Source organism: Amblyomma americanum, chromosome 3 (assembly GCF_052857255.1).
Source record: "Amblyomma americanum isolate KBUSLIRL-KWMA chromosome 3, ASM5285725v1, whole genome shotgun sequence".
NCBI classification, from domain to species: domain Eukaryota; kingdom Metazoa; phylum Arthropoda; class Arachnida; order Ixodida; family Ixodidae; genus Amblyomma; species Amblyomma americanum.
This window is the reverse complement of record NC_135499.1, coordinates 21,531,822-21,549,739: the sequence shown is the minus strand read 5'-3', so window position 1 is coordinate 21,549,739 and position 17,918 is coordinate 21,531,822. Positions and strand designations below refer to the sequence as shown.

General features: G+C 48.8%; 1 protein-coding gene across 1 annotated transcript; it reads left to right on the top strand.

The window, feature by feature from the left end:
• The first annotated feature begins 907 nt into the window (after positions 1–907).
• Positions 908–12,147, top strand: LOC144123669 (piwi-like protein 1). Its single transcript, XM_077656458.1, has 5 exons — positions 908–1,000; positions 1,045–1,148; positions 1,832–2,145; positions 7,489–7,682; positions 11,707–12,147. The coding sequence occupies exons 1-5, from the start codon at positions 908–910 to the stop codon at positions 12,145–12,147; spliced, it is 1,146 nt and encodes a 381-aa protein (XP_077512584.1).
• The last annotated feature ends 5,771 nt before the right edge of the window (positions 12,148–17,918 follow it).

Below are 17,918 nucleotides of genomic sequence, written 5' to 3'. Positions count from 1 at the left end.
ATTGTTTTTTGGGGAAAGGAAATGGCGCAGTAACTGTCTCATATATCGTTGGACACCTGAACCACGCCGTAAGGGAAGGGATCAAGGAGGGAGTGAAAGAAGAAAGGAAGAAGAGGTGCCATAGTGGAGGGCTCCGGAATAATTTCGACCACATGGGGATCTTTAACGTGCACTGACATCGCACAGCACACGGGCACCTTAGCGTTTTTCCTCCATAAAAACGCAGCCGCCGCGGTCGGGTTCGAACCCGGGAACTCCGGATCACTAGTCGAGCGCCCTAACCACTGAGCCACCGCGGCGGGTGGAAATTGTCCAATAATAATAATTGGTTTTTGGGGAAAGGAAATGGCGCAGTATCTGTCTCATATATCTTTGGACACCTGAACCGCGCCTGGAAATTGTCTAGAAAATTGGTTTTTGGGGAACGGATATGGCACAGTATCTGTCCATGTCTCGGCGGACACCTGAACCGCGCCGATAAGGGAAGGTATAAAGATGGGAGTGAAAAAAGAAATGGAAAAAGAGGTACCTTCGCGCCACGGTGTCTCAGAGGTTAGAGCGCTCGGCTAATGATCCGGAATTCCCGGGGAATTCCCGGGACACCGGCGGCTGCATTTTTATGGAGGCAAAACGCTAAGGCGCCTGTGTGCTGTGCGATGTCAGTACATGTTAAAGATCCCCAGCTGGTCGAAATTATTCCGGAGCCCTCCACTACGGCACCTCTTTCTTGCTTCCTTCCTTTACTGCACCCTTTATCCCTTCCTTTACGGCGCGGTTCAGGTGTCCAACGATATATGAGACAGATACTGCACCATTCGCCGTCGAGTCGTGGATCATCCTCTGCCACCGACGCGAGGAGGCCAATGTGACGGAGTTCGTACGCACCCTGATATCCGTGTGCCCGCCCATGGGCGTCAAGATCGGGATCCGCGCCTGGTGCTGCTGGACGACGACCGGCCCTCCGGCTTCGTGGGAGCTCTGCACCATCTTGCCAGAGGGGGCAATATTCAGGTGGCTTTGATAGTGCTTCCCAACAACCGCTAGGACCGCTACGACATCATCAAGAAGGTCTGCGTCGACCTCGGCCTCCAGAGACCGGTTGGCCGAGGCTACTGTTCTTTGTCGCCCGAAGCGGGTAGCGAGATCCAGTAAAAACTCTGAATTTACTTTTCAAGAGATCTCTGGAGCCTGTTTCTGCGATGCTGTAAGATGACCATTGTACAGAGGGCCTGCGGCTTCGTCAAGTGGTCTTCATGATAGCTTTTTCTGCATACCTCCAGCATCCTGTATATTGTATTTGATGCAAACAAGCATTATTATTATCTTTATTATGAAGCGCTGAGTTCAGCTTCCTTGAAACACAATTGGAATCAGTTGAAGTGAGTGTTCCTTTGGCCGTTTTAGTGCAAAAATAGGGAATGGTGTGGTATAGTGTGATGTGGTGTGCTTTTCAGGACTCAAATAGTTTTGAATTACCTCATTTCAGTTGTTCTTCAGTTGATTTCGTTTGTATAATTGGAGGCTCCAGTTGATCATAACTGGCCAGAACACTGTGCGCAAAAAGAATAATCACTTCATTTGACATGCTGAGCACCTAGCAAGTCTCTGGCCAGGCGCGTCCATGTCTGGTTGGTCGTGCTGCAATGTATATTACTGTCAATATTAGCTGTTGGTTCTTTTCCCTGCGCTTTGAACACTTACGTCAAGAGCGATGTGAGGGCTGTCTAGGTGTGAAAGTTGATAGACGTGTATGTAAATGTTAACATAACAAGTAGCTGTATCGGCATATGGAATAAGTAGACTGGAGAAATCAGTGTTATGGCTAACGCAGTACGGTGCGGAGTGGTGACGAATGCCCTCATTGTTTTCGGTACGCGTTCCATGTGATCCTCGCCCGCACCATCGGCAACCGCAAGAACATCCGCTCGGTGGCCACCAAGGTGGCGGTGCAGCTGAACTGCAAGCTGGGCGGCGAGGCCTGGTGTCTGGAAATCCCGCTGGTAAGCACCATGGTGATCGGCTGCGACACCTATCGCAACTCGAGCTCACCCCATCGCTCTACGAGCGCCTCCGTGGCCAGCATGAACAAGAACCTGACGCGATGGTACTCGCGCGTCACCTTCCACGCCACCCAACAGGAGCTGGGCAACTCACTCGCCTCGCTGCTGCTTGAAGCGCTGTTCAAGTACTCGCAGTGAAACGACGGCACCTCGCCCAACCGCACCATCTTCTTCCGCGACGGGGTGTCCGACGGAGAGATCCCCCAGGTGGGCAAGGCAACTCTTTACTCAGAAAACTCAGCGTTGTGGGCGTTGTGAGCGAAAAGTCACGAGCATGGATATTACAGCTGGTTGCGCACAGAGACCAACCTACTCCCCAAACACGAATACGCTTGCATGGCAGTAGAAAGAGAGTAAGCTGTCCTCTAGCGCACCGCCTTTCACAATAGGGTGTGCGCTTGAGGACAGCTTACTCCACTTTTTACTCCTTTCTGTTTATAGTGCAGAAGGCAGGAAGGCAGCATACGCCACATGACATTGCAACGTCGTCATAACCTGCCCAGCGGATAGGGAGCAAACTGCCCGCCGTGGCAGTTTAAAATAATGATTGGTCGCTTGAAAAGAGCAACCTGGGCCGCACAAGGCCCACCGCTGGGAGCACCTGCTATCGCAGGCCAGTGGCGCATCGCTTAATCGCTGCACCGCTGTACCACTGCGCTAGGAGGGGTATGATGACTCTCATGGTTCTATGATTGTAGCGAATGACCTTCTGCATATACGGGAATCAACCTATTATGCTGTCACGTCATGCCGTTAGGGTGGAGCTTAAGTGTTCTCTACAATTTTAGTTCTGTGGCCATTGAACTGTTACCATTTATTGGCTTTGCGAATACTAGTTCATTCTACAAGAGCGGAATTATCGGGGCCAGTTGTATCATTACAGACGGGACGATAAGGAAGAGACAAACACGAGCGCTGACTATGAAGTGAAAGAAAATTTTATTGCACTGACGAAATTTATACTCCAGTGTCACGCCCACAGAATAAAAACAAAAACTTTAACACAAAGCACCAAGATTCTCTCGTGTTCGTAGCAATCAAGGAAACTAATCTCTTTTCTTTTCAAAGTGATAGAAGGTGTGCTCACGCGCTTCACTGGTTTTTATGAATAACATGCGCTTCGAATAATTCTTGCGAAAGCTGTTCTTGTACTTTGCTTTTGTCAAGAATTGCAGTGCACTTGCAGGTGGCCACGTGTTCAGGCAGATTTTTCCTCGTGCTGTTTTTGATATGTCTGCTATGTTCTCGCAGCCTATCATTTAAACGACCAGTCTATGTTGGTTGATCTACAGGACAAAGGCTCATCGTAGACCACTTCTTTTTTTACATTCGGTGAAAGGCCTTTCGTGTTTCCCTTCGCACTGTTTCGGGGACTTCTCTTTTCGATTGAGGATTTTGTAAAGCTTTTCTACTTTGTCAAGGTGCAGAAAATAACCACACTTACGTAGCACCGCCCCAAAACTTTCTTCAAAGGATGACTCACGCCATGCACATACGGGATCACAACAGTTCTTTCACGTTCCTCTTGTTCCTGTGTCGTCGTGGCTGCCCGGTGGAAATCTTTCAAAATGTTGTAGCCAAGACTACAACGAACAGCATCCGGGAATCCTGCGATGCGCAGACCTTGTAATTGGTTCTTAAAGCTTTCTTCGCTGCGATGTAGACATGACCTATTGAGGGTGCTTTTCAAGGCGCTTGTTGATACTGCTATTTTTACAAGTTTTGTGTGAGCCGAACTGTAAGGCACGAGACCTTTCTTTGAGCGCGGGGAGTAGCACCAACAGATGTGCTCTGGGTAAACGAACAGTCCAGAAACAGGAGTTGCACAGGGTTGTCTTGCGGTAATTGCTTCGTCAGAGTGAAATCTTTAAAAGTATCTTCGAAGATCTTGAAAAGTTCCCCTACATCACTCTGGGGTCCCAAGGTAGAGGCCTTGTAGACGTTCAGAAAACTGTCCACATAGCGGAACACGTTGAGCGAGCTGCTGTTTTCGAGGGCTGTTTTCAGTTTTCTGTCACAGCGGCCAAGTAGCAGATCGCTGAGAAGCGGCGCCACGCATGATACTATACATACTCCTTTTTTCTGGATGTAAAGTATATTTTTAAAGGTTATGAAGGTTGAGAGCAGATAAAACCCCAGGACTTAAGGAAACTCGCACATGTAATGTCACCGGCAGTTTGAAACCTAACGGTTTCCATTGTTTCGATGCTTTCCTTTACCGCCTCTAACAACAACTCGTGCGGGAGAGAGCAGTATAAGTTGTTCAAGTCGACCGAGAAAATGTTCGCGCTTTGCGGGCACTGTTATTCGAGCTACTTGAAACATCCTCAGGTTTTTCTCACCAGGAAAGGGTCCGGCACTGCTGGCAAGGAAAGAGAGTTTTATAAATAGATAGTAACAAGAGCCTTGATAAGCACCCTCAATAGGTTATGACTGCATCGTAGCGAACAAAGCTTTAAGAACCAACTGCAAAGGTTGCGCCTCGCCGGATTCCCGGACGCTGTTCTTTGTAGTGATTGCTACAAAATTTTGGAAGATTTCTACCTGGCAGCCACGACGACACAGGAATAAGAGTAACGTGAAAAAACTGTTGCGATTCCATATGTGCACGACGTGAGTCATCGTTTCAAAGAACGCGGGAGTATCGTGTTGCTGGGTTTTAAAGTTTTTAATTTTTTATGCTGTGGACATGACCCTGGAGTATAAATTGCGTCAATGAAATAAAATTTGCTTCCATTTTATAGTCAGCGAAAGTGTTTGTTTCTCTCTCTGATTTCCCCGTCCGTCGCGCTGTTATTTATGTGCAGTTCTTTCTAGTGCAAATTTCTTCATCTTGCCGGGACCATTTGAGTTCTGCAGTATTGTGTTAATAAAATCATCTAATGCAGGTGCAGATAATGTAGTGCAGGTGCGTAGTGCAGGCATTTTGCGCTGTGACGGAAGTAGTGGTGAACATCTGAAATATCAGGAGCCCTTCAGTACTGCGTCCCTCATAGCCTAATTCGCTTTGAGACGTTAAACACACATAAATAATTAACCATAAACATCCAAATAAAATCTAATCACGTTTAAAGTATGCTGCTTAGCTAACTTGTAATCGCTTGCTACATAACTATTGTGGTTATTCAGATAGTTTCAATGACAGACACGTAGCTGGCGGATGCTAATGCCATCCCCTAAAAAAATTCCAATACAGTTTCTGTTAACTTTCGGAAGAAATACATCGAGAATCTATTCCTGTCAGCAAGAGTTTTTGGCACGGGATGTCAGTCCTTATAGTTTTGATCATTTAGGAGTCGAGAGGCACACCCGCCTTCTCTTCGTGGCTATTGGAAAAATCGAATTTCGAAGACGTGATTATGCCCTGGTATGTGGCACCGCGTGGCCTCGAAAACTGCATGTCATGGATGGTACAGGCGTTGCATCATCTTCTCTTTCCCGCCTCCATGGACGGGACACTGAAGGACGCAGCAAGAATTTGTCTAAACATCTTTCTGACCTGTTTTGAAGCGTTCGTCCCCACTCGTAACAGATACATAGGCGCGAATACTCAATGCATCTCGGCAAGTATTTTTCGGGCGTTAAAACGTCCTGGCGAGACAGAAAAAACTTACTCAATTTGTCCCTCCAAACTGCGAACTCTTGATAAATGTCTGCTGTAGAGTATTTCGTAGCTGTTAAGACAAAAAAAAATGTACAGCGATCATTTCAATTAATGCAGAAGAAATATGACCGCATTCTTCTTTACCTCACCAGTCTATTCTTTTTTATTTTATTCTAAGTATGATTCTATTGCAATTTTGAGTCCATTGTCTTCCACTGCCCAATCAACTTCAGTTCTTTTCTATGCAACTATGCAAAATGTGTGAGGTTGCGGCGAGTCCTCATACCACTGCCGGCGCAGTGGGGGACCGGTTATACGATATGCCTCCACACTGCACGGTGGCCATTTCAAACACAGTCACCGGTGGGCCATTGAGACCCAGGTGGCTACTGCTGAGCTCTGCGAGAAGCAATAGATGCAGAAAGCCTAACTTTCACACACATTGTTCTTTGGGAGGCTATTGCCACAATACCAATCAATCCAGTTGCGCCATACCGCGGCCGAACTGTTGCCTTGCGCACTTGAGGGGCTATAGAGGATTGTCATTTCTTCGCTCGAGCGCCGTGCTGTCTTTCTCGCCCAGCACGTCTAGTTAAACCTCGTCTGTATGCTTCGGCCGTTTATCGGTGACATATTTGGTGGAGCCGCTGGGTAGCGTCCCATGTACTCTGACTACGAGGGCACTCTTTACGCCGGTTCTCCGCGCGTGGACTCAACGCCCGTCTACAAGGTGAGCCGCCGTCTGCGAGGCCTACAATCGGAGTTCGGCCAACTGACAGTGCCTGTAAGGGTCATATCCACCGCGGCTAGCCAGACAACTCATCACTCCGTGAATGCCCCACCATTCGTCCTTCACGCACCTCGGTCGCCGCCACCGTTCTACGGGGACAGGTTCGGGGACGTTGAAGAATGGTTGGCGAGCTCCGACCGAGTGGCGGGTTTCAATGAGAGGGATGGCGAGCGCAAATTGCGCAACGTCTACTTTGCGCTGCAGGACTCGACCAAAACGTGGTTTGAGAACCACGAAACTTCCTTTGCCACCTTGGAGGCTTTTCGTCGAGAGCTGCTAGCGACACTTACCAGCAGCGAAAGAAAAGAGAAAGCTGAAATCGCCCTGCACTCGAGATCACAGGAGCCGAATGAGAGTGTCGCGATGTTCATAGAGGACATGACGCGACTGTTTTAAAGGGACACTGAGGAGAAATTGAAGTTGGCTTGTATCCATAGAATACCAGCTCCTGATCACAAAAACGCCACCCTTCCTGAAAACAAAGCTCTTGTAATGTAGAAAATAGCAAGAACCAAAATACAGGTATCGCCGCCGCAGGCCAATCTCGCAACTACAAGCGTGATGACTTCCTAGGAAAGAGGCGCCACCATGGAGGAATTTTTCTTACTTCATGGAGGTCACGAATCTCTGAGGCTTGGAAAGGCAGGTAGCGCACCGCACCGCTACCTCCCAGAAATCACGGAGTCTCCGTTTACGCCACGTTTCACGTCACTCCGTTCTGTGTCGTCATAAGAATTCTCCGTGTCGTCATAAGAGTTCTCGAGTTTGAATCGGAGCGGCGGGAAAAAAATTTTTCAAATTCGAATCCAAATTTCTTTGAAATAAATGCACCTTTCGCTCCCGGGCAAGCGTCCACAAAGCCATGAAATGCCGAACTATCAGATATTGCTAACAAAAAAATTTTGATAGGGTTCTCCTCAGTGTCCCTTTAACCGGGCCGACCCTGCTATGCCCGAAGCCAAGAGGTACGCCACTTAATGCGCGGAGTAAAAGAGCAGCTGTTGGCCGGACTGGTCCGTGACCGGCCCCAACAGTGTCCGACTTCACCAAAAAGGCAACGGGTATCGAGCGCTCTTTGCAGGAACGAAGCTCGCACTACGAACGTCAGGTTACTGTAGCAGCCGCTTCCCAGTGCACGCATACGTCGCTACCCGCCGAGGAGCTTCGGGAGCTTGTAAAGAGTCTTGTGAGCGAGGAACTGGCGAAGGTTCGCTTTGAAGCTCCACAGGTCAGCGTCACTGCCGCAACGGACGTGGTCCGTGAAGAAATCTAACGAGTTGTGCAGCCAACCTCAGCTCCACACCCGGCGCCCTCCGTTATGACGTACAGCGACGCGCTACGAAGTCCCGGGCCAGCGATGCGAGCCTTTTCCCCCGTCGGTCCTGTGGCAGCTCTGCGCAGTACCCATTCGCAACAGTACCCTCCGTGCCGCAGGAGTCCAGGCCCCCCATGAGCAAAGCGCACGTGTGGCGTACGCCAAACAATCGACCGCTCTGTTACCACAGCGGGGAGCCCGGCCACATCCTCCACCACTCCTCCTACCGCAGAATAGGTTTAAGAAGGTTTCCTCGACCGCGCTACGGTAAACGACCAAGGGATATCAAGCTGTACCTGGCTGATAACGTGCAGTCCTCGACCTTGCAGCGACGCCAGCCCCGATCGCCATCCCCAAGGCGGTTCTCTTCGCCCGGCCGCCCGTCGTCCTCTGGCAAGTTTAGAGGTACCTTCTCACGTCGGGAAAACTGAAGACGGCGTTCTCCGGGGGTAGGCCTGCCGCTACTGGACCGAGTCAAGAGCCTCCACCCGACGATTCGCCGTGACCCTCCCACCGACGACGACCTGACCCGACGACCTCGGTGATGTGCTGTGACCGACTGATTTCCGCCGAAATTCTGGTATCCGCCGCCAACCACGACGTTACCGCACTCGTGGATATCCGCGCCGATCGTTCTGTAATGAGCAGACGGTTAGCCACGGCCCTGAGGAAGGTACTGGCCTCTTGATCTGGGCCGCAGATCCGGACAGCTGGTGGTCATGTGGTAACTTCGAGCGGTGTCTGCGCTTCGCGAATCCAGATCTGCGGTGTTACTTTCCCAGTTTGCTTTGTTATGTTAACCGAGTGCTCCAAGGACCTCATACTCGGTTTGGGTTTCCTTCACGAGTACGGTGCCATTATCAACCTTCAGGAGCTAATCGTGTCGTTTTCCACCCAAGGTCCTGTCGACAACGATACCGAGCCACGCAGGGCTAAGTTATGCGTCTGTGACGACCACATATTGATCCCGTCAAGAGCGAGCATGTTTGTCACTACAGAGTGCGATAAGAGCCCCAGCACTCGTGGCATCGCTGAAACCAACATCTCGCTGCTCCGGTGTCGGCAAGTCTGTGTAGCTTGCGGAATTATTGAATTAAGCAGTGGGCGAACCGAACTTCTGGTGACCAATTTCGATTCTGAACCTCAGTGTTCGCCCGGCAAAACAGCTATTGCCTATTTCGAAGAACTTAGTGAATTCGCGGGAACGCACGCATTGTCCGAAATCACGGCATCAGTGGAGGCACCGACCACTCCCATCAAAACCGACGTGAACCCGAACCTGCCGTCTAATCAGGAACGCTGTCTGGAGAGCACTATCGAATCTTTCCACAACTATTTTGCCTCGTCCTCCAAGGTTAGGCAGACTCCGCTCACAAAACACCGCATTACAGTTGATTCAAATCAGCGACCGTCATGCCAGCCGCCTTATCGGATCTCTTCGAAGGAACGTGATGCCATTGGCCCACAAGCTCAAGAAATGCTCCAAGACGACGTGACACAGCCGTCGACGAGCCCGTGGACATCGCCTGTGGTTCTAGCGGCGAAGAAAGATGGAACCCTACGGTTTTGTGTTGATTACGGCCGTCTAAACACAGTAACCAAAAAAGGCGTTTATCCTCTGCAACGCATTGATGACTCCCTGGACAGGCAACGCCACGCCACGTACTTCTGGTCGCTAGATTTAAGCGACGAGAGGGCAGTTGACAGCTGGAGGGTGGAGAGAGATAAGTCCACCTTAAGGTCGATGCTTCACGTAGATACTGTGGGAGAGCTTTCGCCTTTATGCCGTTTTTAATGCTATCACATTAAAAAAATTAGAGAGAACACTTACGGCTCGCCGAAAGGGTATAACACGATATCGTAGCGTTTAGGCTTTCCATTCTGAGCAATATGACACCTTTGAACGCATTTTTCTTTTTTATTTGTTTTAAAATAAAAAAAATTGATCTATTACACCCTCCAAATTTTCTAAATTAGCCTAGTCAAGCATTTTCTTTTCAATCTCACGATTTTAAAATCTTTGCACACCCCTTTTTCTATTTTTTATTCATTTATTATATCAGTTATTCAATTAATACAGTGATTTCATTAATTCGCCAGAGCCTATCACACACCAGTCAATCATCAGTCAGAAGAACCAAAACTTGCTGTGATGAGATTTTTTAAGCAGCCCCGACTCTAGGCGTCGGTTAGAATCGCTGCCCTGAGCTAGGCTCGAACTGGCTAGTTAATTTTATGCTCGCGAAACGCTGAATCGTAGGACACTTCCGCAACATTCTACGGAAAACGGTTGGCGTGATAAGTTTTGTGTTACGCAGCCCCCGATTATTCCCGACAGGCGGGGCCGAATACGAGGACAGCTTTTCGAACCAAACGAGATGTATACTCAATCGCCTGAAAACGTTTGGCACTGAGCGTATCAAAGCTGCATGAAAGCTGCGAGATATGGTGTAGTGGAGGGCACGGGGATAATTTAGACCACCCTTGGCTTATCTATCTGTACAAGCTGTTCTTTAAGTGTCGTTTACATTGCAGACTAGGCAGGTATTTTTACATTTCGTGTCCGCTGGAGATGATGCGGACTTCGTGTTGGAAGTGTGATCCCGCAGGAAGCTGCAGTAGTGGACCACGCATAACGTTTTCCCGAAGCATTGGAGGGAATTCAGAAAGCTTTTATTCCAAAGTAAACTTAAATTTTCTTCCTAGAACGGTAACTTTTTATCGCAAGGCAGGCTGAATTTCGGACTAATAGAATATGATTACGAATCAAGAGACGAGGTCTGAGCATCTGCCATCTACGCACGCACTGATTTGATTCCCGGGAGTTCCGAATAGCATGAGAAAATGTTCGGGTATTGGAAACTTTGCAGACGGCACCTGCGTGGGCGATCGATCTTCCATGAGGAAAGCACGGCTAGAAAGTATGTGACAGGCATGCACGTCTTCCTCGGGACCAGGCTCGCGGTATTACAGTGCGGTAATGGAAAGTTTTAGCATAATATTTTTTTGGTGGTTTCCACATGAGGTGACGGGGGCTGTATGATGATGTGCAACAATAAAATTCGGTGTTGGAAGCCCGAAGAAGTGGCGATAAGCAGATTAGACTTGCGCGCGGGCTTCCACCCCGTTCCATCAATATACACCAGCGTGGTTGCCACTGGGGCTTGGGTGAAAGCTCCTGGTGAAGCTCCTGGTTACTACACGCCGCTGCCTGGAGCCCTGGGTAGCGCATGCGCAGTTGGCCCCGGCTCAGTTTTTTTATTAATGCGTACGCATTGCATGACATTTTTTGCGGTTTTGTGTCATTAGGAGCTTGTCATCACGATAATGTTCGACCGAATTGAGTTATAAGAAAAACAATGTTTGCATTAGATTCAGCAGCCAAAAATCTCGCAGGAGAAATCATGAGGTGCTAGTGGGATAGTAAATAATGGAGCCAAAAATGTCCCAAAAGTGGTCTGGGCCCAACACTAATGGCGCAGAATTTTAAAACACCGGAAATTGGTGGACCTAAAGCTTTGTGCCAAATCTGAAAAACCGGAAGTGTAGACGTAGCGAACCATGGCGCCAAATTTAAAAACGAAGCGTGGCGCCAACTTTATAAACTCAAAATGGTCAATGATGGAACTTAATTTAGGCAAACAGGGGCAAAGAGGGGCAAGGAGGCGTCAATACTTACGCAATCCTCTAGTGCGCGTGCCACAGTGATCTCATAAGTTTTTTTTATTTAACTGTGCTATAAATTGGTCCCACAATTCTGCGTTTTCAGCCCTGGGCTTTTAACCTTATGTCACCTCTCTGTTTTTGAGCCACCAACCGTCCACTGACTTTTTGGTAACTTCCAATGCCCTCTGCAGTCAGCAGAACTGCACTGGCAGGTGATGCTGGTGGCGGCAGTGGGCGCGACTGAAGCGTGTCTCAGGCGTGCGCGGCGCAGGTGAAGGAGTGGGAGATCGATCAGACCGTGGCCTCGGTGCAAGCGCTCTTCCCGGGCGTGCAGCACAAGATGGCCTTCGTGGTGGGGACCAGGCACATCTCCACGCTCTCCTTCCTGTCGAACCGTGAGAACGTGACCAACCCGCTGCCGGGCACCGTGGTCGACAGCGAGGTGACGCGCCCCGAGCGCTACGACTTCTTCCTGGCGTCACAGAGCGTGCGCCAGAGCACCGTGGCCCCGTCCCACTACAACGTCATCTACGCCACGACGGGCCTCAAGCCGGACCACATGCAGCTCCTGGCCTTCAAGCTGACCCACCTGTACTTCACCATCCGCGTGCCGGCCCAGTGCCAGTACGCCCACAAGCTCGCCTTCCTCGGCGGCCAGCCGATGCACGCGGAGCACAACCCGCGCCTCTCCTCTACTCTATATTACCTCTAAACTCTGGCGTTCGGGCTTCACCGACGTTCGCCGGTGTGAGGAAGGTGCGAAGGGAGGTTTGCGCCCCCTGCCCTCTTCTGCACACCTGCGCACACCATCTAAGGAGTACGGAAAGAGGCTAAGCAGGTGTGTGTGATCGACCACCGCATATTGCCATGGCAGTTCATGAACGAAGCGCCGCCGTCTAATTGAAGCACGGAGGGGTTCAGGCCTAGCATTGCTCTGTAGTAAGGGTTTCTTTCTTAGGTGAGAACTCACTGGCGATGTGAAGGGCTTGTCTGATGATTGTTTGTGGAAAGGTTCATGCCTCAGGCCTTCGCTGTAGGAGCTGCTGCGTGGCTGCAAATGTCACTGATTCGAAGTTTATTTGTACTACATGGCACATTTGCTTCCGCTTTACCTTAGAAGAGCAATGAATTCGATATGTTTTGTGGAATTTGATTCCCTGTTTTACTTTTTTCAAGATTCATCTTGGAACCTCTGTGAAGTATTATGGTGACTGAAAGCCCTCTGTTTTTTTCTCTGGAAATGGTGAGTAAGGCATTGTGCTTAAATTAGATGTGCTTTATTTTTGTTTCCATTTAGTTCAACATTTTTTAAGTAAAAAAATTGGGGAACACTTTTGTTTCTACCGATGCTTTAATTTATAATTTCTTGCTTTTCTTTTTTCCTTCATTGGGTGCCTTTTCTTGTCAGTAGTTGGTTTGCTTTCCAAAGTTGTTAGCAACTTTTTTGTTTGTTTTGTTGTCTTTACATGTTAATTTGCTTTGAATTCGTATTGGAACTTTTTGTCTGTAAATGCTGTCAGTTGGTTCGCTTTCAAAAGTTCTTGAAGCAACTTTTTTGTTTGTTTTATTGTGTTGTCTTTACATATTGGCTTGCTTTGAATTTGTATTGAAAGTTTTTCTGTGTGAATATTGTCAGTTGCTTTGATTTCAAAAGTTGTGGACGCAGCTTGTTTGTTTTTTGTTGTCTTTACATGTTGGTTTGCTTCAAATTTCTACTGAAACTTTTTTTGAGTAAATGTTTTCATATGGTTTGCTTTCAGAAGTTGTTGAAGCAATTTTTTTCTTCTGTTGTCTTTAGATGATGGTTTGCTTTAAATTTGTATTGGAACCTTTTTTGTAAATGTTGTCATAAAAACTTGACTGAAACTGATTTGGTCGGAGAAGGTGTGCTCTTACCATTTGGTAAAAAAGCCCCTTGAAGCCTGCGAGGTTCCTACATGAGAAGTCGATGACAAACGCCATTTCTCTGCTTGCTGCCTTGCTTGGTCTCATAGTTGAAAGGACCATATGGAACACTCATGTGCTCAAGAGGGGTTAACTTCATGTGTGAGGGTAAATAGCAGAGAGCAGGGAAAGCTACGCCTTCAAAACGAAAGAATGGTGCTACACTAAGCAATCTAGGGAACTGAAATTGCTTGGCTTGGAGTTTTTTCCATGTAGCACCTGGGCATGGAATTATCCGGCATAGATCTACGTTGTTTTAGACATTGTGATGTGAATTACGGCAGCAAACATTTTTTGAAAAACAGTGCTGCTGGTCTCGCTAAGATAGTTCCGTAATTTCAGAATGGTATGCTCAGGAAAGCCCCCCGAATGCTTAAAGGTTTTTTCATGTAGAATGTAATGACATTTCCCCGGTCTCTTAGCTTAACGTCTTAGTTTACGAGATGGGTTTCAACGCTCATGCCTCAAAAAGACTAAGTATCTCAGGAGGAGCAGGCAGATGGCAATGAAAGCTGTGGCATGTGACATAGGGATGTTAAAATTATTGGCTTTGGGGGCTTTTCTGAGCATCAAAATTAGAAGCTAAGCAACGAACCGCAGTCGCATGCATTGTATGCGAACTAAAATTCTCAAATTATAAAGAGCTTCAAAATGCTAATTGCCTTGGAAAGAAGGGTGTTAACTGGAATTGGGATATGCCAGAAGTGCAGTTATTATTTTATTTATACAAGGTGTACATTATATCATTGAAGGATGTATAGCGTAACTTTTCATATTCGTTCCGATGTTTCAACAAGCTTGGCAGTTACCGAGTTTTTCTTTTATCGAGTGCAGCGTGTAGCTTGGTAGGTCAGGTGTGTAGCTTCCACTTTTTCATGTGTCAAAGCATTGAAGGGTGTTTAAATGGTATCAAAAGAAGTTGCTTCATATGTAGCAGTTGCCGAGAATGAATTTACTTTTGCGCACTTCTGGTGATTTGGACAAAGTTTCTTTTGGATGCAATTTGCAGTGTGTTCAATAAAATTCATACAAAGTTTCCCGCTTGAACACTAGCGCTTCATTGACGTAGCATTGGTATAAGACAAGTACTCTGTCTTCCTGGCTGCTTTCTGTGCAAACATTACGTGGCTGGGTTCTTCGCTTCGTGTTGTGTAGTGTTACGGTAATGCATCATACTTGTAGGTCTGGTGCTTAATGAGATAGGAAAGCGAAGTGTTCAAAAGCTGCGTTTTTACGCAGCTTTACCCACGCTGGAGTTTTCATTTGTTCGTACCAAAATTTGGAACACCAAGAAAGATGCTTGACCGTTTGTGTTACCTGCCCTGTGTTTTTTTTTCATGCCGAGTCGGCATTCTAAGTGGTGGTGGTGGTAGTGGTTTATTAAAAATAATAGTAAAAAGGAAGGAAAAGATTTTTTCCAGCCCCGGCATCTGCCACCGATACTGGAGCAGCTGAGCTGGGGCAGCGGAAATAAAGGACAGCAGGCAGAATGGAGAAATGAAATGAAAGAGGCGAGGGGACAGGAATAGAGGACAGGGGGAGAAGTAATATGTACAAACTATTTACACAATAAGAAATGTGCCCAGGTTGTGCGCGTGATTAGTTTATTTTAGAGGAATTAAATCACACACTCGCACAGCACTGCGTTGGTTACAACTGAAGTGGGGCGTCCAGATATTAATCGTTCAAGGTAGAACTCGCGGAGCGTTCGGTCACTGCGTGTAACTACCTAACGGAGAACAGACGGGCGTCAAGCCCGTGTGTTTGAGGAATGCACACAGGCTCACCACAGTTCGCTCACGAGTGCGCGCACTGCCCTGCGGCCACAATAGTGTCTTGATGGAGTCTCGTAGTATGCCCTGAGCCCTATAGGCCGCGAGCATATTGCGAAGAGCATCGGCGAACGCGGTACAGTGAAGCAGCAGGTGTTCTAGTGTTTCCACTGCACCGCATCCGTCACACACATCACTCGTCGCGATTCCGTGACGCACCCGTCGTTCCCCGGGCCACACGCAGCCAATGCACGCGCGGAGGATCATTGCACGTTGTGACTGTGTAAGTGCGCGACAGTCGGTGGCACTGTCGATGCGCTCACCTCCCGCGACGCGTGGGTCGGGGTCAAAATTCTCATTCTCGATGGAGGCGAAACGCAGACGACGCCGATACGTTAAAGATCTCCAGGTGGTCGAAATTATTCAGGAGACCTTCACTACGGCACCTCTTTCTTCAGTCCCTTCATCGTTTATTCCTTCCCTTATGGCGTGGTTCGGGTGCCCACCGTGATAGGTGAGACAATTACTGCGTCATTTCCTTTCCTCAATAATAATAATAATAATAATTGTTTTTTTGGGGGGAAAGGAAATGGCGCAGTATCTGCCTCATATATCATTGGACACCTGAATCGCGCCGTAAGGGAAGGGGATATGAGGGAGTGAAAGAAGAAAGGAAGAAAGAGGTGCCGTAGTGGAGGGCTCCGGGATAATTTCGACCACCTGGAGATCTTTAACGTGCACTTACATCGCACAGCACACGGGCGCCTTAGCGTTTTTCCTCCATAAAAACGCAGCCGCCGCGGTCGCGTTTTTATGGAGGAAAAGCGCTAAGACGCCCGTGTCACAAATTTTCATTTTCCATACCTGAAGCCCGTTTCACATAGAGTGATTGTTAACGCAGCGCAGTGTATATGAGCTGTTTTGCGACACCAATTCGTGTCGCTGTCGTCGCAGACCTACTGCGACTGGCTTCCAAGAAGTTTTCCGCATTACCGCACAGTCAGTGCGATCATTCTGAATACCCCAGTCTCAGTTTGGGTGCCTCAACGGCCAGCTTGGTTACGACGGTGTGCCGCCTGGCAGGAAACGAAGCAATGGAAGCCGAATTTTTGTGAAATAAAAGTGCGTGATAGCTGAATTTAAACAATCCTGCAAATTTAGACAACAAATTACTGGTAGTTTGGCGGTTTGGTATTGCTAAGTAAAAAAACATTGTGGGAAAGCATGGTTCTTTGCAGATGGGCCCCACCGTCACGTCCCTGTAAGCACGATTGATGTGTCCACTGAACTATAGAGCCAGTTATGCGTGTCTTGAGCTTTTTCACCATCGTGCCAATTTACCATTTATAAAATGCCGCGTTTATACAGCAATGTCTACGCCGGGAATTCCGGAAACGAGGCCGCCAACCTTTTAGCCCGAGGTTCTTTAAACCGGGTTCAGGTGGCCTCGGATCGGGGATTCGCGAGGGAGCGAATGCACTCGTTCAGCGAGATGACGCAGGCCTACAGAGAATCGCGCCAGCGCTACCCCCCGCCCCAGCCCTCCTTATTATAACACGCAACACTGTGGCGCAAACTACAGACACACACACTCCCCTCATCCCTGACCCTAGCCCACTATCACCCCTCCTTCCCCACTCCTGCCTGCACCTTGTGCCCAGAACCATTCGCCTCTTCCCTCCACATCCTCTCCCTCTGCCCGGCGGACCCTCCCCCGCGCGGCCTAGAGGACCTCAAGACCTGGGAGGACTGGGAGACCCTGCTGCGCTCGGAGGACCCGGCCGTGCAGACAATCGCCACCGACCGGGCTGCCAGTGTTATGGACCTTAGGGACATAAACACTTGAGTGCAGTGGGGTCGTGCGGAAACCCAGGGGCGTGCCACGACTTCCTCTCCTACAATAAAGTTTCTCTCTCTCTCTCCGCCAACCCGCATGCTCCATGTGCCGTGTTCCAGCAACAACACTGTGCACGCTATCGCATGCCGCGCACATCTGTCACTACCGCAATATTAGTTTGGCAATACTATTGACGAAGATTTTAATGTGCAATGCTCAGCGCGAGAGTGTGCTGCAAGGCTCTCTCTCCCTCTGTCTGTCTGCGTGTGCGCGTGTGTGCGTGCGTGTGTGTGTGCGTGTGCATGTACGCGTCCGTGCGTGCGTGTGTGTGTGTGTGTGTGCGGACGTGCGTGCGCGCGTGGGTATGCGTGCGGGCGTGCGTGTATCAGCGTGTGTGTGTGTGTTGATCACATGCGTGTGTGATCGCGCCTCAACTTTTTCTTTAGGCGTGATCGGCTGCGGTGATAGCACAGTGCTTTCGTGCACTGCACCAGCTACGCCGAACTTTTCGCGCTCTCGGGAGTTCCAATCGCAGTTGGGCAATGTTCATTTCATTTATTTATGGTTTGCCGAAGGTCAAGCTTCACACAATACCTGTCAGTTAGTCTTACGTCGTGAACTAGTGATTTCGCACTGAAATTTCGTTATCTGACGAGGGGCATCAAGAGCAAAATGTTCGTTTTCTTAAGGGCAGTAGCACGGGAGGAGCTCTTTTCGATGACACAGCCGCTTCAGTTTTTATCCTTATCGTACTTTATTCATAAAGATGTGCAGCAGGAGCTCACGCAACACGAACTTCTCCAACCGAAACCGCCACAGGCCATGGTATACCCGCCGCGGCGGCTGATTGGATAGGGCGCTCGTCTACAGAGCCGGAGAACCCGGGTTCGAACCACCGCGGCGGCCGCGTTTCGATGGAGGTGAAACGCA